Raw genomic sequence first — 22,450 nt, 5'->3', positions numbered from 1 at the left:
TTCTCTTCCCTTGGGATCAGTTTAGATTTGGAATACAACAGACTCACTCAGTCACTTTGACTTTGTCATCTTACACACAATTTGTCCACACGAAGCTCTGCGTATACACTAGAGTTTCTAAGTTTAAGACTGAATCGACTAGGTGGACCATGTTTGCTTCACAATGATGATAAAGAAAAGGGTAACAATTGTTGAAGTTCTATATCTGTTTTGGCTCTAGTTTTGGAAAAATTATTATATGGTCCGGATCAACCACAAAGTGACACATAAATAAATGTGTCAGCTTTATACCACTTTCAATAATTTTTTTGCTTAATACCATGTAATAATTTTTGAACGGGGAATATTTGTACATATTTTGTTTGAATTATATAATGCTTAATTACCAATATATATATATGTGTGTGTGTGTCACATATAGAGAGTCATAAATAGTACTTCAACCATAAATACTAGACACTCGCAAAGATTTCAACCATAATATATCAGACATTTAAAATAAAAGAAGCACAGTACCAACCCCACCCCCATAAAAGTAGCAGTTTTATTATATGTGAAGGCCTAAAACACAGCATTCAATTAACTGTTGGAATCTATGGATAGTTTAGACCTTATTACTAATACAACCGGTAATTTTGTACCACATGCGATCTAAAGAATGAAAATAGGAAAATCTCCACGATTTGTTGTATAATAAGGGACCGCAGACACCCCAAAAACCAACTACAAATCCTAGCGCCAAACTCAAATAAAACCAATCCACTTTAGCTTCATTTCTTTTGTCTCCTCCATTTTGAATCTTGGGGATTACTTCATTCACACGGCAATTGTTTGTGACGGGAGGTCCACAAAGGTCGTTCCCAATGAAGCTAGAAATATTGAAGCTCTGGAGTTGAGTGCTCAATGGAATTTTCCCTGACAAGTAATTATGTGACAGATTCAAGTAATTCAAAAATGTCATATCCGACATACTTGTTGGGATTTCACCAGAAAGTTGGTTCCTTGAGAGATCAAGAGACTCTAACAGTACCATATTACCAATCGTACTTGGAATCAAACTTGTCAAATGATTTCCCGATAAATTCAGCGATCGCAAGACCAAGAGACTTGTTACCTCCTCGGGGATCTCTCCGGATAAGTTGTTGCTTGAAAGGTCCATGCTGGTTGCAAATCTGAGAATGGTGTCATATTGAATCTCTCTTCCTTTTGTTACAACAATTGCAATCTCCAACCAAGCACTATGATTGGATCGAATAATGAGACGACCAGTGGATAAGTTCCCTTTCAGTGCCATGGCAGTGAATTTGTTGATACACCGCGGTATTGCTCCCGACAAATTGTTGTATGCAAGATCTAAGAGTTGAAGAGATGCGAGGTGACAAATCTCAGGAGGAATTTTGCCATCAAATTTATTTGATCGAAGTCTAAGAACCATCAATTTTGAAAGCCTTTTCCCAATCCACGATGGTATGCTTCCAACAAACTTATTCTCACCCAAGTCAATTGTCAATAAATCTGTGCAATTTTGTAAAGATAAAGGTAGTTCTCCAGAGAGGCTATTGTTGCGCATGTGTAATGATTGTAGACTACTTAGAAATCCCATGGAACTTGGAATGGTCCCAGTGAAATTGTTATTTTGTAGATTGATGAGTAGTAGACTACTTAGAAATCCCATGGAGCTTGGAATGGTCCCAGTGAAATTGTTATTTTGTAGATTGATGAGTTGTAGACTACTTAGAAATCCCATGGAGCTTGGAATGGTCCCATTGAAATTGTTTTTTTGTAGATTGATGGATTCTAGCGACTGCCAATTCATCCAACAATCTGGAATATCTCCGGACAAAAGATTTTCATCAAGATTAAGATATACCAGTTGATGCGGTTTGTGACTGGAGTGACACAGGAAGTTAGAAATTTCTCCTGAAAATGAATTGTTGGAAAGATCTAGTTCAATTATATTAGGAGAGACAATGGGTAATGGACCGCTAAATTTGTTGGAGTTCAAGTCAACTACTGAGAAATAATAATCAAATTTTGGAATGTATGGGATCTGTCCATGGATTTGGTTGTGAGCAAGGTTTACATAATAAGCGGAGGAAGACCAGTTCCAAAACCAAGAGGGAATCTCATCTGATATGCAGCAATTGTATAGGACCAAGATTGAAATTTCTTTTTGTGATCGAAGCCACGTAGGAAATTCTGGTCCCACACGCAAAGAACTCAACTGTATTTCTTCAAGTTGGAAGGGTGGGATCCAGTTTGGACTCAACTGCAAAGTCAATGAATTTTGATACGCATATAAGTATTTTAAATTTGCAAGACTAGCAAAGTGAACTTCAGAAACAACCCCTTCCAACAAATCATCAACGATCGAAAGGAATTCCAACTTTGAAAGGTGTCCAAGATTTTCGGGAATGGTACCGGAAATTAGATTACTCGATAGATCGAGGGAGCGCAAACTTTTAAAGTGTCCAAGGTGATCTGTTAAATGACCAGAAAGTTGATTGGAAAATAATTCCAACGACTCCAAAGCATCTATAGCACATACGGACAAACTTTTAAACACTTGTGATACCTCTCCACGAAATCGGTTAACTGCCAAATCAATCGCCTTCAAGTTACAAAGATTTTGTAATTCACTTGGTATTTTACCTTCAAGTTCATTGAATGATAGGTGGATTTCAATGAGAGAAGTCAAATTTCCAATGGCACTAGAGATCACACCTTGCAGAGAATTGGAACCAAGGTCAAGGGACTCGAGACGCTTAAAGCTGTACAACCAAGTGGGTATGGTAGAATTCAAATGATTTCCGGACAGATCGAGATGTACAAGAGTACTAGACATGTTAAGAAGACCACTTGGAATTGGACCTTGCAAAATATTGTAACGTAGATTAAGAGAGATGAGGCCTTTTATACTGAACAACCAATCAATAGGTAACAGAGAACCAAAACTATTGCCAGAAATATCAAGGACTCTAAGAGACGTAAAATTAACAGGAGGTAACGGCGGAACAAAGTGAGAAAGACTAGAATAGGACAAATGTAATTCAACCAAACAAGGTAGGGCGTTCATCACCTGCGGCCAGTCATATGTTCTGCTCAAGTTCACCCCACTCATGTCCAGGTGCTGTAGCAAAGCAAGCCCCGAAAGCCACTCAAGATTCTCACCACTCTGCAAGGAATTGTAATTGGAGTAATAGGAATTGAAATCTCCAAGAATAAGATAGCGCAAGCTGGAGAGATTTCCAAGCTGATGTGGAATCACCCCTTCAAATCCTGCAAGAGAGAGATTCAGATATCTTAAACTTTTCAGAGAACCAATGAATCCGGGAATTCGAATTCCTCCAAACTCATTGTTGCTTAGGTCCAGGTAACGCAGATGCTTCAAGTTTATCAAAGAAGCATCAATGTTACCGCCCAACTTTAAGTCGTCTGAAGAAAAAAAGTCAGATGGAGTAGCACGAAGGTGGAGCTTCTGGACATGACCGGTTAAGTTGTTGCAAACAACTCCAGCCCATTTGCAGCAGTCTTGTTGGATGGTCCAAGACAAGAGCCTATTGGAAGGATCTTTAAGATGTTGCTTAAACCTCAGGAGGGCTTGTCTCTCACTTTGAATGCAAACTGCATCTGAGTTTGGAGTACACAGGCCTTTAATGCTAATAGTTGTTGCTATGATGACAAAAGCAAGCAGAAACTTTGTAAAAGTTGTGATGGAGCTGTCCATGATGATGGAAGGAAGATGAATAAGAAGATAATAACTGTGTGGGTTTTATAGAGAGGTGTCCACACACTTCGGTTAATTCATTGCGTATGTAAGGGTGTGGTGACTTGCTCAGCTTCTTCGTGTCGATTCTTTCCAAGGAAGTTTAAGGCTCACTTGGTGGAATATTGGGACAGTGGGACACAAAATACCGACTTTTTTTTCTTTTAAGATCTAATCAATTTGTATTCCAGCGTAGAGTGGCCAAGGAGGAATGGAAATTTCAATTGTGATCGTAGAAATCCCTGTTCTTCATACCAATGAAAATTACAGGTTGTGGAAAATTCAACTATTCATTCATGGAATGGATGAAAATTACAGGTTGTGGAAAATCCAACCATTCATTAATGGAATGGAGGAATACCGTGTGGTTCCATTTTGCATTCCCGTCAAAGGCTCTCCAAGAGCTTTCATGCTCTCACATCAAAGCATTTTGATTTTTCTCATACAAATTAGGTCATTTGTTTTATATTGATTCTAAAATTGTCATATTTTTTCTTTGTATATAATTATATGTTTAAAAACAAGCTTGATAGATATATATATATCAGCAAAATTTGAAGGAGCTTGTTTTTAAACTCAAGTTAAACCTAGGGCTTGTCTGAAACTCAGCAAAATTTTAAGGAACTAAGCTTGATCAACACAATACTCAGCTTGGCCTACTCCTCAGTGAAGATACAGTTTCAAGAAAAGCATAAGGCCAAAAGTTGTAACATATAAAGAATCTTAATACCCACTGAGATATCAAGGTCGGTTGCAGATGCAAGTACTTTCCTGTTTGCAAAGATTGACTACAAGTACTATATATGTCATCATCATACTTCAATAATATACTTCAACTTATCAGAATAGATGATTAACTTCCACATCAATAGGATAATTCTATTTCTTAAATGCCGAAAAACATTAAAACATTTTAAATTTTTCATTTTGCTTTTCTTATTACTGCTCATCAAGATATAGATATGAAGTAACAAAGCCGCGGATCAGAACTAAATACATTCATTTTTTTTTATTTTTTATTTATCGTAAATACATAAAAGATACCTTCCTAGATCTGCTTAGTTTGACTGTCCCAGTAATTCTTCTCCCATAACTCTACTTGTTTTATTGAATTTGCTTTTAAGAGATGAGCAAAGAGCGAGAGGATCATAAGGAGGAGGCAATGCGCAAGGTGTTAGAGTCTGAGGGACTCTTTACCAAAGATTCCATCATAAAATTCTTCCCTAATCCTTTTGCATGGCAAGCCATTGTCTCTGAGCAAATTTCAACTGCTTTTTGAGGTACCTTGGGCTTAAATCTTAAGAGTTTAGCATATTCATTTAAGAGATGAAACATGTAGTCATACACGTACTCCATCTTCAAATCCTCGTGTGAAATCACTTGCTGCCTCGCCAATGGCTTGTGCCTGGTAAATCCATATAAAGCGACACGAAATAATGAAGTGCAAAACAGCTTCAGTTACACTTTGATCTGTTCGATACCAAAAAAGGAAAAGAAAATAAGAAACAAGAAAAAAATATTATCTCATCAATTGTTCCTAGTAAATTCATGGACAACAAGAGAAAATTCAGCTTAAGCTAGGTTTCCTGGTGGCATCATATCTTGAAGAAATGAAGTGCACAAAAGGTTGGATTCTGCTAGACTTTTTGTTATGAAAAATCTTGTGTATAATAACATGGTCCTCATTATCTACTTTGGGCCTAAAAGGTTGGAAAACGGAGCTCACATTGGACACTGCCTATTTTGGGACTTGAAACCGCAATCTTAAACCTGTCAGCCTGAGCTTTTGTCATTGAACCAAGAAATGGCCAATATCAATCCTAACAAATCACATTGTGAAAATATTTTGAATGTCACATGATTTATAAAAATCACAAATTTCATGATGTTTTAGAGAATGGTTATATTTCTCTTATAGGAGGACTAACAATATCCCAAGGAAATGGTGTTAATATTATTTGATCATAGTAACTTTAAACCATCGACAATTTCCTAAAATGAGGTCATTTAGGGCGAATCCATCTCTACTTCACAATTGTGTTACGTGTATTCGGGTATGTGTGTCAGGTTTGGTATCCACATGCCAAAACATGTCACATTCCAAAACAGAAGGACACTTGAACACTGCTAAAAATTCATATTATTTAATATTTTTAGCGTAAAATAATGTCCTTATGTAACTTAGTGTTTAATATTGGCAGTTCATTTCTTTTTGAAGTAATAATATAATAAATTAAATTATTTAATATGTTTTCAGGTGTATGTCCTATCAAAAAAGTATCGAACACATCCTATAGTCATGCCAGAGTACTGCGTGTGTGACAAAGGTACTTCATTTACATTTTGAAGCGTTCGTGTAACATATATATGTATGTATGTATATATGGTAAATTGCACTAGCGCAACTCGTGTCAATTCTTTCCAAGGACATTTAACGCTCACTTGGTGGAATATTCAACTATTCATTAATGGAATACAGACTTTTTTTTTCTTTTAAGATCTAATCAATCCTGCATAGAGTGGCCAAAGAGGAATGGAAATTTAATTGTGATCGTAGAAAACCCTGTTCTTAATGGTGTTCAACTAATTACAGGTTGTGGAAAATTACAGGTTGTGGAAAATTCAACAATTCATTAATGGAATGGAGGCATACCGTGTGGACTTAATGGTGTTCCATTTTGCATTCCCGTCGAAGGCTCTCCAAGAGTTTTCAAGCTCTCACATCAAAGCATTTTGATTTTTCTCATACAAACTAGGTCATTTGTTTTATATTGATTCTAAAATTGTCATATTTTTTCTTTTTATATACTTACATGTTTAAAAACAAGCTTGATATATATATATATGTCTCAGCAAAATTTTAAGGAGCTTGTTTTTAAACTCGAGTTAAACCTAGGGCTTATCTGAAACTCAACAAAATTTTAAGGAACTAAGCTTGATCAACACAATACTCAGCTTGGCCTACTCCTTGGTGAAGATACAGTTTCAAGAAAAGCGCAAGGCCAAAAATTGTAACATATAAAGAATCTTAATACCCACTGAGATATCAAGGTCGGTTGCAGATGCAAGTACTTTCCTGTTTGCAAAGATTGACTACAAGTACTGTATATGTCATCATCGTACTTCAATAATATACTTCAATTTATCAGAATTGATGATTAACTTCCACATCAATAGAATAATTCTATTTCTTAAATGCCGAAAAACATTAAATCATTTTAAAATTTTCATTTTGCTTTTCTTATTACCGCTCATCAAGATATAGATATGAAGATATGAAGGAACAAATTAAGCCGCGGATTAAAACTAAATACATTCATTTTTTTTTTTTTTTTTTTTTTTTTTTTTTTTTTTTTTTTTGTCTTATCGTAAATACAATAAAGATGCCTTCCTAGCTCTGCTTAGTTTGACTGTCCCAGTAATTCTTCTCCCATAACTCTACTTGCTTTATTGAATTTGCTTTTCTTTTAAGAGATGAGCGAAGAGCGAGAGGATCGTAAGGCGGAGGCAATGCGCAAGGTGTCGAGTCTGAGGGACTCTTTACCAAAGATTCCACCATAAAATTCTTCCCTAATCCTTTTGCATGGCAAGCCATTGTCTCTGAGCAAAGTTCAACTGCTTTTTGAGGTACCTTGGGCTTAAATCTCAAGAGCTTAGCATATTCATTTAAGAGATGAAACATATAGTCATACACATACTCCATCTTCAAATCCTCTTGAATGAAATCACTTGCTGCCTTGCCAATGGCTTGTGCCTGTTAAATCCATATAAAGTGAGAGAGAACTCAACACAAAATTATAGTGCAGAACAGCTGCAGTTATACTTGATCTTTTCGATACCAAATCCAAAAAGAGGAAAAGAAAAGAAGATGCAAGAAAAAAATATTCTCTCATCAATTATTACTAAATTCGTGGACGACAACTAGACTTTTTGTTACGAAGAAAATCTTTTGTATAAATAACATGGTCCTCATTACCTACTCTCTGGTCCACAAAGGGGAACACTAGAGAAACGGACCTCACATTGGACAATATTTTGCACAAAGTGCCTATTTTGAGACTTGAAACTCAAACCTGTCAGCCTGATCATATGATATGTGATACAATCAAAGAAATTATGACATTTTAGAGAATGGTTATCTTTCTCTTAAGGACTACCATATCCCAAGGAAACACTTAATATTATTTGATCATAGTAAATTCAAAGCATTGACAATTTCCTAAAATGAGGGCATTTAAAACGAATCCATCTCTACTTCACAGCTGTGTAATATGGACTCGGGTATGTGTGTTGGTAACGGGTTTGTATCCACATGTCAGATGTGTCACATCCCTAACACGACACTTGAACACTGCTTAATATTCAAATTATTTAATATTTTATTTTATTTTTTAGAGTAAAATAATGCCCTTATGTATCTTAGTGTTCAATATTGGCAATTCATTTCTTTTTGAAGTAATAATATAATAAAATTGAATTATTGAATATGTTTGCAGGTGTATGTCCTACCAAAAAAGTATCGAACACATTCCATACCCATGTCAGAGTACTGTTTGTCCGACAAAGGTACTTCATTTACTTTTTGAACGGTCCATGTAACATAACTTCACACATGCATCTCCAAAAATGACAGCATAAAAATTCTACTATGGTCTATAGACTCAAGTGTGCAAGAAATTCTAGTTAGTGAAAATTTTAGGATAATCATATGATATGTGATACAATCAAAGAAATTATGACATTTTAGAGAATGATTCTTTCTTCTTTCCTTAAAGGACTCACAGAAATCTCAAAGAAATGGTCTTAATTTTATTCAATCATGATTTATAGAAGAAGCCACTAAATGACAAATCCTTCATTGCTTTATTTACTAATGGCTCTTAAGAATCCAGGCTTGGTCTTTTAGACTAAAGTGTGATTTTTTTATTTTTTTTTTATTTTTTTCAATATTCAAAACAAGAAAAGATACTAAATTTGTTGTGGGTGTAGTTCCATTTGTTGCGTACGTACGACAAGCCTTAGATATGAGAATTACCTTTTGTTTGTGGCTGTTGCCCCAGTCAACTGCAAATTTAATAGATTTGCACTTGTCGTCAACCCTAATGGGCCAGTAGTGGTGCACCGGGTTCAAACTTCTTGTGAAGAAATCATAGTAACGGGGCTTCACTATTAAGGTAACGGAATCACAAGCAAGAATGTATTTTTCACTTACAGACCATGCAGATCCTTCGATATAAATTTTATATCTGCAAGTGTTGCATAGGAAATCAAAAAATCAAAATGCATCCAGAAAATATATGATAAAAGGCTAAAATTAAAACAGAAACAATCAAGTGACCATCCAGAATAAGGGGAACCTGAAAATTTTAAAACCAAATAAACAAAACATAGGGGATCGCGTGTATTGACACACAAGAATAGAGACCAATAGTGAAATGAGTCTTTTACCTGTGAATACATTGACCTGCCAAATCTGATTGCTTGTAGCCTTGCTGTGATTCTCGAATCCAGTCCTGCATTATTATAAATCATCATCTTTCAATTTTATAGTTCAATTTGGTCTATGTAATTGGGCATGCTACATTGTAAAGGCATATTATCTTACAATTTCGATCTCTTGGACCAATTAGATTAGTTAAATATATAGATGATACTATTATTTATCCCATATGAATAGGTTGGCCACATGAATTCTCTTTTTATATTATTTTCTATAAAAGGTCATTTCTCTTTTTATATTTATATTTTTAAAATCATCCACGTTAGCTTTGGTAGGTCTTTTTATCTCTTTTCTTCAACGCAGACCAATCCCCCTTTTCTTACTGATGCATCTTTGGGTTTACTTTATACATGTTCGTAACAAGTGAGTCTACTTTTTCTTCTGTTATTGCAACTTGAGTCTACTTTTTTTTTTTTTAATTACCACATGAGTTTAATTTCTCTTATTTTACCACTAATAGGCACCACTCAATAATTATGTCACTCCTACCTCTTCTAGTCACTTTTATCATCCATCTTATTATTCTTATTTTTTATTTTTTTATAATTGAGCTATCTATTAAACAAAAACATATGTACATAAATAAGAGGGGCATACCCCTCTGAGTACACTCAAAATACCAACAGCACTCCACAAGGAGACTAAAACAACAGATCAATCATTCCAGCAAGGAAGATCTCAAGTACATGAATGTATTGTTTTTTGTTTCTTTTTCTGCCTTCTAGTCACATAGCTTAATAATGCTACTGTTTTTTTCTAGTACACAATAATGTCAATAATTTATAAGTAAAAATGATATAAAACGCAATGTTAGTAGGTGTTACCTGGGCATAGACACGAGCATTCCAGTCCTGTTTGTCAGAGACATTACATTTCATGAGATCCATTCTGGTAGCAGCAACAATTGGATTGCCCTTCCAGTATGCATAAGGTTCTCTATCCATCCATCTTTTTCTCTTGTTTCCTTCTTTTAGGTCCCTCAACAATGCCTCCCATGGCTTTAAGTTGATTTCTGGCCTACAAATTCATTACAAAACAGAAAATAAAAAGAAAAAAATCATCTTGGAAATGTGTTTACAAGTGAAGTACATCATAGAAGTGGAAAAACTTCAATATAACGGTGAAATGTTGTCATTTTATTTAGCAATTAATTAAATCTAAACGTGTAGATGCCATAATGGGAAATCATTTGGAGACCAACAATTTGAAAGGTCCGAATGGGATCACTAGTGTTCATTAGTATTCAGAGAACATCATATCTTTGCTTAAAAAATATTTAATTTGATTAATTATACTACCTAGTAAAAAATTAAAAATAACATAATATATCACCATTACTAGGCATAAGCACATGCACGTACCAACCCCAAAAGGACCAGTCTGGGAAAACAATATCCAGTGTGGCATCATCCCCGCAATATCGAAACAGTGGCGGTGGGGCCGTGGCATTGGGCCCACGATAGTCCCTCGATCTGATGACCGGCCAGTCAACGCAGTCAAACATCAGCTCCAAATCAGGCACCTTCCCGGGGTACTTCCGTAACAACTGTAGGATTCCCCACAGTGTAAAAACATCTCTGCTCTGGAAAGCCCTTTGATATTTCTCCACATAGGCCCTCCCATCCACAATCACTAGTTTGAAGTTGGCCGTCCTCTTGGCTCTCTCCACCATCTCCGCCGTGATCCCCGTGTCCCTCCATGGCCGTAGATCTTCGTGGACCCAACTGAAGTAATCAGGGCATGTCGGAGTTTTCGATTGATCACGGTCATGATCTTCTGGATGGAACTTTTTTGGGTAATAATTTGGTGGGCAGGTTCGTGTGAGATTACCGACTGTGGCTAAGCAGTTGAGAGGAATTTCAATTTTCTTAGGCGGCAGCGGCTTATTGAGGATTTTGGGAGGTGATTTATGAGTGTAAGTGTGGGCTGTTCTAGTGGTCAGTATCGTTTTCTGTGGGGAATTATCAGCGACAGACTGCAACAAGGGAAAAAAAAAATCCAATTGTGAACATGTATCACTGGATAGCGATCATAATATTACAAGTAATGCGATGTCCGATGATTGCTACATCAATGGATGACAAAGATCAATTGAATCGTTTCTCATTTTCCATTGCCATATCAATGGATGACAAAGACCAATTCAATCTTTTATCATTCTCCTGATATTAAAACATAATTTCTTTATTTTCCTAATGTTACATGAAGCAACTGATTTATTTGAGAAAAAAAGGGAATTATATTACAATTTACACAATAGATAATCAAAACATGGAACCTAACATTATTATCAATGGACAGCTCAATGTTAAAATCTCTCCTCCATCAAAAGGGAGATAAGGGTTCCATAACAATTGAGGGTTTGAGTTTGGTGGGCAATTTATGTACAGGTGTGTAACTCTGTAACAACAATAACAATCATTATTTTATTATTTCCATTCTATTCCTCCTATAATTGCAAAAAAATAAAAATTAGTGGGGTGTGTTTGAAAAAAAATATATAATAAAATAAAATAAAATAAAAATCTATACATGTCCACAACAAAACAACATGCTAAGTCTAAGCTTGCATCACATAACACGTCGCGAAGTGCCAACGTGACTTTTTAATTGCTTTTTTCCGTAGAAAAAAGAGTAACCGACACTATCGGCGTGAGTTAGGAAACCAAGAAATCTCGCGGTAATTGTGGGAAAAAATCAAGACAGGACGATGACGTTTGGTTCATCCTCTGACTTGTACGGTGCAGATTTCACCTTGGTTGTATTATTTCTTGACAAAATCTATAGTATAAAATTCAAAATTATTGTTAAAAAAAGAAAAAATGTATTGATTTTCTTGTTGAGCTGAGCAAAGTCAACAAAAAAAATTTCAAAAAAAAAAAAAACTTACAGTTACAGTAGAGCTGAGCAAGCGCGTGGAGATAAACGCGCCGAGGAAGAGGAGGAGGAAGGAGAAGAAGACAAGAGGAGATCTTGCAGGGAGTTTCTTGATAGTCAATAATGGACGCCAGATTGTCTCTGTGAAATGTCTATAAAGTCCAGATCCGAACATCAAATGCCTCTGAAATCCCTGCATATTCTCGCTCTCTCTCAAAACAGCCGACTCAGTTACGACACTTGTCGAACCGTTTGAAGTGACTCGTAATAATAGTTCTGAAGATCATCACTCACTTCAATAAATTAAGTGATTTGATCGCACAATAAATGAACTAATTTTGGTACATTCTAGAGAGAGAAAGAAGATGAAAGACGACGGTGATGTAATTTGATCAAATTTTCACAGATTCTGAAAGACTAATCAAGTCGATCAAGTACTAGAAACAAAAGTTATTCAAATTTTAGGCGGATCGACGTTAAACGGAAAAAGAAAAAGAAAGAAAAAATGGAAAAGTAAATGAAAAAAAGGCAGAAAGTGGAAATATATGGACGGAAGGCCTGAAAGTAAAACGAGATAGGACCAGCAAGTTAGATAGTACTCCGAAGTAGTAGTATTTCAGAGAGAGAGAGAGAGAGAGAGTAAAGTTGGGAAGAGAGAGAAAGTGATGAGCGGAGAAGGCACGGAGAACTTACTAACAAGGGGTGGATCTCGTGATGGTATAGTGAATTTTTTGGTTTGGAGTAGTACTACTTCTTGCTTCTATAATTGCAGGTTTGTGAAAGAGGAAAGGTAAGGAGAGAGAAAGTCAACAACAAAAGCCGCGCAAGCTGTCCTCGCCGCATTGTAAAGATGAATAAAGTTAAACTATGCCTAGGTTTGATTCGTACCAGAGGGCTTATCGTGTTGTTAAAGTAGTAATAATTCAATACAGTAATTCTAATCTTTGTAAATTTCCGGAAAAAAAAGTAATTATTTGTGGAAGGGGTCGAAGGACCATTTTACTTCTTATTTAAAAAATAAAAAAACTCTTCCAAATCAATTATTATTGTGTGCTAGAGTTAGCCACGAAAAAAACACTCATATAGAACATCTTAGCATTACATAGGCAAATTACGACATAAACATCAAACGAGGTAGAAGAATATGGATTTAACATAAATAAGTCTAGATTATAAAAGGGTCGACACGATTAAATTAACTCGTTTACTTAATCGTATCGAGTTAGGTTTTAAAATTTCAATCCATATAATCTGTTTATCACTCATTTAACTCAACATGTTATAATCATAAATATGACATATATATAATATGTTATCTGTTTAAACTCAATTAATATGGATAATTAAGTCTTTCAACATATACTTTATCGGATGCCTTATGATTTTTTTTTTTTTTTTTGAATACTTGAATTAATTATGATATATATATATTTTTCTATTATTTAGTATTTAATTCGGGTTGAGTTAGTACTGAAAATTCTTGACAAAATTATTAAATGAGTTGAGTTTAAATTTATCTATTTAATATAATATTCTTATACTCACAAGACTAAATTTACCTATTTAATATAATATTCTTACACCCACACGACTCAAACACAATACACGAATACGAATTGCCACCCTAATTTACATAACAAACAATTAGCGTGCTAATCTTGACCATTTTGTTGACTGTGTTTAGACTCGTACAAAGGAATGGACAGACCACATTGAAATAAAAATAAAGATAGGAAATTTAATGGCCATCATTATTATTTGGGTAATATACAAATTTCTTAGAAAGTTTTTATGTAATTTACTCAAAAGGGTGGTTTGGATTTTCTCACAAATTTGTCTTCTATCTTTCTATTATACGGAGAAATAAACTTGGCGAGTGTATTTTTTTATGAAATTTAATTGGGTGACCTTCCTAGAAAAGTTAAATAAATAAATGACCAATTATTTCAATCACCTTTGCTGTCGTCTGGCATCCAATATATTTGGTTTAACTCATGAGCGGACTCAATTCCAATTCCAATTCCATTTTATCGCCCTTATTTTTTTTTTCTTTTGAAATGTATTTTATTTGGATTACTTACAGATTATAATATAAGGCGGATATGAATTGTATTTATGATTAAAAAAATGATGAACTACATTAAACTTTTTTTTTTTTTTTTTTAATTTGCATTTTGCACTAAACTCTTCTTTTTAATTTCTTTTGTTAAAAAAATCCTCAACTATTCAATTTTTTTGCTAATAAAAAAACACTCAACTATCAGGGGGACTTAGCAAGAAAGGGAATTGAAATAAAAATTGACTTAATTAACCATTAGCATATTTAAAAATCTACTTTTGTAAGTGCATCTTGAATTTTTTATTTATTAAATAACCTAAACTACTACATCATTCATAAAAATTAACATCAACATATATGGACCTAAGTATTGTCCACACACACACACACACACACACATATATGTGGGTAAATATAACAAGTTGAGTACGTGTTACTGTAATGGTGGAGGATATGCAACAAAGAGTGATAATGGAATGTGTGTGTGTATATATATATGTGTGTGTGTGGGGGGTATATTAAAATAGGTATAGAGTTGTTTTTGTCTAAAAAATAGTATATGAGAAAACTCATTATCCAAACAGTTTCTTTTTAGCTAACTTCCATCGATTAAATCAACTCCTGAATAATTGAAGGAACTTTTTTAGAAAAATAATAAAAAAAAATGGGGGTTTAATGCAAAACCCATATAGGAAAGGAAGGTTTAATGCCATTCACCCTAAAAAAAATTGTATTTATAAAATTTGACTTGAATTTAAATCTGTAACATTAAGATATTAATCCAGACATACGTTCACTCCAAATCTATTCCATTTTTCAGCGTGTCTGGCATTGGAGCAGTAGAGTTTATCATTTATTTTGAATCGTGTTTGGTTGGAAAAAAAAAAAATAAATAAAAGGAATAATTACAATTACTTCCTAAAAACTTGTGTCTGCTGACGTTTTATTCAAAATTTATTTAAAATTCGAGAATGTCATTAAAAAATTTGAAAATGCTATTATATTTATATGTTGAACTAATAAAATTATAATGGGTATAATAGTAATATTAACACATTGGTCAAAATCAATACTGAAATAGGACGTCAATGTTATATTTGAAACTGATACCAAATATTTGACGGGATAGAAAGTTCAAGTGAAACAGAAACCCAAACGGTATATATAAACTCAAAGAGATAAAGATAACTACTACCACCCTCTCATGACTCTTCCAATTCGTGATGGATAAGAAAAATGAATTGGTTTCATGACAAAACACTACCACCATTAAAACTATTATAAAAATAGTTATTGGTCAATATAGAAAGGTACGCCAAAAATCAAATATTTAATTATTTTTTTTAGGATATTCAATCGTTAAGTATTAACTTAACCGTCCGACACTATACCGGCCGTCACTTCTCTATTGTCTTGTAAGAAATACCCCCGCTCTAAACTGTGTAAATTTTTACATCAACAAAAACTATGAGTAAGATTTTTGTCATTTAGACAATCTGCAAGAGAGATGAGTATAATTAATCGAAAATAAAAATAATACGGTAAATATTTTGGCCTAGTAGGTTTTTAAGGAAAACAAAAGTTTAAAGCCTTTACGCAAGTAGGGGTATATATTTAATGAAACTTCACCAGAACCTTGTACTTACTACCATTGAAAGTTGCACTGTTTTTAAGAATATTAATTTAAGCTACAACCACCATGTATGCCCTACAGACCTTTCTCAGCAAAAGTTGGCATACCAACTCATAAGAATAAAAGCCAAAGAAAGAGGAAAATTTCAATTACAACCAACAACACAAGACAACACCCTAAACTAACAATACCAACCCCCGCAATTAAATGGCTCAGTGCACGAATCTTTGATTTAAGGAGAGTCAGATGTATGCAAGTTTACCTTCACGGATCACAACAAAATAATGTTACGTAAATGTTAAAACATTGGCACTTCAATTTTGGAATTTTTCTTTTTTTATTATTACTCAGAAAAGTACTCAAATATAATGTAATTAATATAGAAACTAAAACTAAATATATTCATATATATATATAATAAAAAATATATCCAATATAGTTACTCCCTAGTTGTGCTTATTTTGAAGCTCCCAGTAACTCCTCTCCCATGATTCAACTTTATTTATTATGTTTGCTTTTCTTCTAAGCAGTGAATTAAAAGCAGTGGGATGATTAGGAGGTTGCATTTTGCATGGACTTGTATATGTAGGACCCTTCACCATGGATTCCGTCATAAACTTCTTCTCCAATCCATTTGCAGGGCAAGCCATTGTCTCCGAACAGAGTTCAGTTGCTTTTTCAGGTACTGCTGGCTTGTAAGTCAAGAGCTTTGCATATTCATTTAAGAGATGAAACATGTAGTCATACACATACTCCATCTTCAACTCCTTTTGAACGAAACCACTTGCTGTCTTGCCGATATCTTGTGCCTGGTAAATCCATGGAGAAGACAGATTTAGTTGGAAAATTAGCAGTACAAAAAGCTCCGATTTTGCTTCTTTTTTTTGTTTTTGGTTTATTATTATTATTATTATTATTTTACTTGATCCTGATAATACCCACCAAAAGTGATTACAGTAAGTAAATGTGGATGTAGTTTCATGCATTGCATTTTCTAGACAAGCTTGAATATGAGAATTACCTTTTGTTTGTGATGGTTGCACCAGTCAACAGCGAACTTAATAGATTTGCACTTGGTGTCATTCCTTATGGGCCAGTAGTGGTACACAGGAATCAAACTTCTCGTGAAGAAATCATAGTATTGTGGCTTTATTAGAAAGGTAACGGAATCACAGGCAAGAATATATTTTTCACTTACAGACCAAGCAGATCCTTCGATATAAATTTTATATCTGCAAGTTTTGCACAAAAAGAAAATTAATAATATATTAAAGATCAAAATACATCTTTTTAAAAAAGAAAAAGAAAAAAAGAAGGCAATCTAATGGACATCCTAAAGAAGAGAAAACCTTAAAATTTTATGAGCATGCGTGATTAAACTCATAAAGCATAAGTAAAGAATGAAAAAGTAAGGCTGGGTTTGTTTCGACGTAAAATATTTTTTTTTGAAAAAGATTTTCCTTTTTTAGGTAAAATATTTTTTTATTTTTACTTATTCGGTGTTTGGCAGAGGTTTAGGTCGAGGTTGAAGTCAAGTCCATCAGACGGGAGTGTAAAATAACTTATTGAAAGTTGATGGATAAGTTATATTTGTTAAATTTTAATATTTTTTTTCTTCGTAAATATTTGACTGACAATCAAACACCAAAAAAATAAAAAAATATTTTTTAGAAAATATTTTACACCTAAACAGACCGAGCCTAAATGTTGAACATTTTACCTGTGGTTGCATTGGCTGGCCAAATCTGATTGCTTGTACCCTTGTTTTGATTCTTTAGTCCAGTCCTGCAAATATTGCCTAATGCATCAATTGCCATACAAGACAGCAAGAGACTATCTAGTTTCCAACTAACCAGAAAACTAAAATTCGGATATTTTCCCTATAGCACTGAAAAAACACTAAAATGAGGCATTAAATGATGAAGTTTGGCATATCTCAGAAGCTAGCATAGCATGGCTGGTGTCGTTGGGTTGTTTCCGATCAGAAGGAAAAAGTGTGCGCGAATTGAAACAAACTTATCGAAACTGCACCAAAAATTGTGTCAGCCCTTTCATTTGGACTTTTGACGTTCCAAATCCATGTTCTACATTGCCTCATCATCAAATGAGGACTAGTAGATGAAAATTAGAGCAAATTTAACTTATATTAGAATGATACCATATGAAGTATCATATGTAACTTTGTCTAGCTCTCATACCATCCAGGATCCAGCTAATATATGAATAGTTGAATTGGACCTTGTAGAGGAAAAATAATTCATAGTTTAATCAAGTATGAAACGACTGTACAAGTAGACAATAAATATAAAGCATAATGAAAATTTACCTGGATATATAGACGAGCATTCCAGTCCTGTTTATCAGAGACATTACATTTGATGAGATCCATCCTGTTTGCAGCAATATTCGGATTGCCCCTCCAGTACGCGTAAGGTTCCCTGTTTAACCATCTCCTCCTCTTATTTCCTTCATTTAGGTCCCTCAACAATGCGTCCCACGGCTTTATATTGGTTTCGGGCCTAAAAAAAAAAAAAAAAATGTTTATTTCAAGTTTTCTTCAATGACACACTGGTATCAAGACTAGGGCACAGTTACTTTTCAGCTATCGAAGTAAAACAAAGAAAACAAATGTTTTATCATAACTAAAGCAACTTCATCATGATGGTAATGAAAGACTATTTCTAAAAGGTATATTATCTAAACAATAAGAAATGATTTGCCCTCAGAAAGTTTGAAACCGAACAAGAGAGAGAGGGGGCAATGGGCACCGCAATGTGGTGAGTGTGGCACTGTGGCCACCAGTCCTCTCTCTTGTTCGATTTCGGACTTTAAATAACACCTTATAAATAATTACATCCTTATCTAGAATTAAGTCATGAACAGATCGAAATATACTCTTTTTGTTTTGTAATAATTTTGATTTATTTGTTTCATTTAAAACTGCTCATACTTCTTAAGTTTCTTTGCAGAAGGCTCATACTTATTAAGTAGTTTAGTTTTCAATGACAGCAATAATTAAAAAAAATATAAAAAAATCCTTTTAATCATCGAAAAACAACTTTATTTTGATCGTACCATCCCCAGAAGGTCCAGTCAGGAAAAACAATATCTAGTGTGGCCTCGTCTCCGCAATATCGAAACAGAGGTGGTACAGCAGTGGCTTTGGGGCCGGTATAGTCGACTGATCTGATGACCGGCCAGTCAACGCAGTCGAACATCAGATCCAAATCGGGCACTTGTCCAGGGTACCTCCGTAACAACTGTAGGATCCCCCACAGCGTAAAATCGTCTCTGGTCTGAAATGCCTTCACATATCTCTCAATATAGGCCCTACCTTTCACGATCACCAATCTGAAGTTGGCTGTTCTCCTGGCCTTTTCCACCATCTCCTTTGTAATCCCCTTGTCCCTCCATGGCCGTAGATCGTCGTGGATCCAACGGAAGTAATCAGGACACGTGGGAGTCGTTGATGAAGGGTTCTGATTGCGTACATAAAACTCTGCTGGGTAGTAATTTGCTGGACAGGTTCGTGTGAGATTGCCCTCTAAGCAGCTGAGTGGATATTCAAATTGCAGTGCAGCATTGCGAGCTATAGACTGCAACAGAGAACAAAATCCATTAGAGGATGGCCAAAATTGTAATATGATCATCATTCACTTGAAATTCACATCAACTGATGATACTATCATAATGAGATTTCAGACAAGCCTGTGGAGTCTTGACAAAACTAATTAACTGTTTTGGATTAGTAAAACATACATATTTTTTTTTGCCAAAACTAATAAAGACTAAAACTCAATATTGTGATATGATCATCATTGGCCTTAATAGGTTCGTTGTGTATACATAAATGCATATAAGAGGAATGTATTCGACGGCACAATCACATCCACTGTGGAACTAATGAGATCAAAAGACCGCCACGACTGCATTTAAATTGTTGATACCCTCAAACAAAGAAATTCCAATAACAATGCACCCTAATACGTGTTAAAGTCATCAATTTAGTTTTATTTTTTTAAATTTTTTCCTCTTCTTGGTAAGCACGCTAAGATTTTATAACATCAATTCAAGAAGTTACTTGATCGAAATTAAAATTATTAAGAACTGAATTGGAAGTGTTCAGTAGCAAAACGTAAAGTTCACTCATTCAAAATCTTATTCCATTTTAAGTGAATGCTATTAGTTTTTCTGGTGATGCAAATGTGTGCTATCAATCACATTTAGTGCAATAACCACTTGATCAATCCATAAATTAACTTAATTTAGTACTAAAAGATCATACAGCACCTACAAAAATTATAAATTAAGTGCAATAATCACTTAATTTGTGCTTTTGTGTAAATATTACATTAGTTTTATCATTTCTTTATAGAATTATTTCGTGATCACCCTCATTGTAACATTTTATATATATATACTCGCTTTGTCCCAAAACATATATCCAGTTTTCTTTTCAAATATCCCAATCCTCAACCTAAAAGGATTTTATCTTGCTCAAAGCATCATGTTCTGAGAATTTTCATAAATTAATAATGTAAATTCAAATGCATTAAATAAAAACCTTGTAAAAAGTTCGAATTTTAAGAGACATGTAATGTAGGACTGTGGTAGTAAAAATAATATAGTAAAATATATATATATATATATATATGAATTACAGAGGCCGGAGAGTTTGAAATTGAGAAACGAAGGCTCTCCATAGGTTCAATACACTCATGTAGGAGTGATGTGAGACGCAGCTAAGTGTATTCATCAAACGGTTCAAACTTCAGACTCATTTTTTCTTAATAGCATTCCTTTAAAAAATAAATAAATAAATACAATTGTAACAATAATGTGATGCAAGACAATAGCAAAAAGGAAGAACTTACAGTGACACTAGTGTCGAACAAGTGCGTGGAGACAAAAGCGCCGAGGAAGAGGATGAGGATTAAGAATGAGAAGACGAAAAGAAGAGAAGAAATTGCAGGGGAATTCTTCAAATGTCCTTGAAGTCTATATCCCTGCAACAAATTCCTCTGAAATCCCTGCATCTTCTCTCTAGCTTTCTCTCTCTCTTCCCCACCACCTAATCTTTGACAATTCACAACATACATACATACTCAGGAAGGTTACAGAGGATTCAAATTAGCATCAAATGGATTTTGTAACTAATATGGTTGGTGAAATATTAATTCAGTTGAATTGAATAGAGAAATGAATGCAATCTCTTACTTAGGTTCTAAGAAAATATAGAAGAGAGAAAAAGAGTGAATATAAAATGAAATGAGAGAGAATTTAGTTGAGAGTAAAGTTAATCGAAAAGTAAAGCATCGATCCTTTGCTGTGTACAACACCGTGCTACAGAACCTTTTTAAACATAATTAAATATGCTTTTAACAAATTAAACAAGAATGAACGTATTGATAAATAGAATTAACGTGTTGACAAATTATAGCACCACCATAGCATAAGATTGTCCGCGAAAGAAAACAAAACAAAAAAAAAAAGTAACAGAAAATGAAAACAGGAGGTTTGAGAGTACTTACTAAAGTTGTAGTAAAGTAATTGAAACATAGTCAGAGAGGGAATCTGATGATCATGCGGTTTCTTTCTTTAATCAAAAGGCATAGAATTTGTTGCAGACTTGCAGGAATGTGAATCTGAAAAAAGGGAATGAAGTCAGTAGTTGTCTCAGAAAGAAACTGTCACATGTTTGATGAGTGGTTTTACATTGTAAATAAAACCAAAGATGTTCGTTAAGAGATAGAAGGATATATTGGATAATACCCAAGTTTGAATATTAGGTTTTAGAATCATTTTTCACTAAAAATAAAGATAATGATTCACATGTCTAAAATTCAAATCGTGAATGCTCTGTATTTAAAGAATAAAATTTTTTATTTGAGATGTCATCGTCACTGACATAACTCACATAATAAATGCAGTCATTTCAAATGGCATAACTGAATGTGGTTAAATATATCCGAATTTTTGGACTCCTTATATATTACTTTCTCTGTTTTTAATTTAAGTGTTTTGAAAATCATAACTCACAATTTAAGTAACAGGACACTTATGATGGAGGTAGTAATAAGCTTAGCCTCCTGTCCTATGGCAGGCTCAGCTTGGCACTGTTTAGCCAACCTCAGGCTTGTGGCAGTTCAATTGAGACATATATAACACACACAGACATATATAAATAAAAATCAATTTATATTATGTAGGTATTATATCATACATATTATATAAATATATATATCTAAAATTGTACATACTTGGAAGAATTTGGTCGCAGGTGACCATGCTTCGATCTTGTCAATAAGGCGCCAACCCCAATCCCCAATTTATGCTGTGATTCCAAATCTGGGTTGAGAGGAGAAGTGATGGCGAGAGCGATAGAGTTTTAGAGAGAGAGAGAGAGAGAGGACTGGTTCTGTATCAGATCTGAAATGAAACAAGAGAGAGGAAAGAGAAATTAATAACGGAAACAAAAGAGAAAATTTTGGAATGGATACGGGTTTAATTTCAAACTGGTAACTGATCTAGATTTATGATTAGGCATGCACTTAATTGAATTAATAGACGTGTGTTGTGCATGAGATATTGGTCCGTAAACTTACACCAACAGAA

The 22,450-nt window shown here is 34.2% G+C and overlaps 3 protein-coding genes across 4 annotated transcripts; all 3 read right to left on the bottom strand.

Annotated features, from left to right (window-relative positions):
- Positions 1–48: 48 nt before the first annotated feature.
- Positions 49–3,925, bottom strand: LOC132312646 (receptor-like protein EIX1). The gene has a single exon (XM_059811100.1). It carries the CDS (start codon positions 3,725–3,727, stop codon positions 605–607), a length of 3,123 nt encoding a protein of 1,040 aa, XP_059667083.1. The 5' UTR covers positions 3,728–3,925; the 3' UTR covers positions 49–604.
- A 3,057-nt stretch (positions 3,926–6,982) lies between these two features.
- Positions 6,983–13,013, bottom strand: LOC132312645 (uncharacterized). The gene is made up of 6 exons (XM_059811099.1): positions 12,157–13,013; positions 10,628–11,241; positions 10,091–10,283; positions 9,215–9,279; positions 8,802–9,012; positions 6,983–7,520 (listed from the first exon to the last, which is right to left on the bottom strand). Exons 1-6 carry the CDS (start codon positions 12,340–12,342, stop codon positions 7,158–7,160), a joined length of 1,632 nt encoding a protein of 543 aa, XP_059667082.1. The 5' UTR covers positions 12,343–13,013; the 3' UTR covers positions 6,983–7,157.
- Positions 13,014–15,871: 2,858 nt separating this feature from the next.
- Positions 15,872–22,320, bottom strand: LOC132312644 (uncharacterized). 2 transcript variants are annotated; one of them, XM_059811098.1, is made up of 8 exons: positions 22,096–22,320; positions 21,367–21,480; positions 20,710–20,911; positions 18,911–19,431; positions 18,162–18,354; positions 17,556–17,620; positions 16,857–17,067; positions 15,872–16,644 (listed from the first exon to the last, which is right to left on the bottom strand). In XM_059811098.1, the coding sequence occupies exons 3-8, from the start codon at positions 20,869–20,871 to the stop codon at positions 16,282–16,284; spliced, it is 1,515 nt and encodes a 504-aa protein (XP_059667081.1). In that variant the 5' UTR covers positions 20,872–20,911; positions 21,367–21,480; positions 22,096–22,320; the 3' UTR covers positions 15,872–16,281. The 2 variants fall into 2 exon arrangements, with proteins under 2 accessions (XP_059667081.1, XP_059667080.1); XM_059811097.1 differs by lacking the exons at positions 21,367–21,480; positions 22,096–22,320 and having other exon boundaries at positions 20,710–21,097.
- Positions 22,321–22,450: the final 130 nt, after the last annotated feature.

This window comes from Cornus florida, unplaced genomic scaffold, assembly GCF_030987335.1.
Source record: "Cornus florida cultivar Cherokee Brave unplaced genomic scaffold, ASM3098733v1 CherokeeBrave_3.0.0_Hap2_Chr06, whole genome shotgun sequence".
In the NCBI taxonomy this organism is placed as follows: Eukaryota; Viridiplantae; Streptophyta; class Magnoliopsida; order Cornales; family Cornaceae; genus Cornus; species Cornus florida.
The sequence above is the reverse complement of the archived record's forward strand: the minus strand, read 5'-3'. Positions and strand labels throughout refer to the sequence as shown.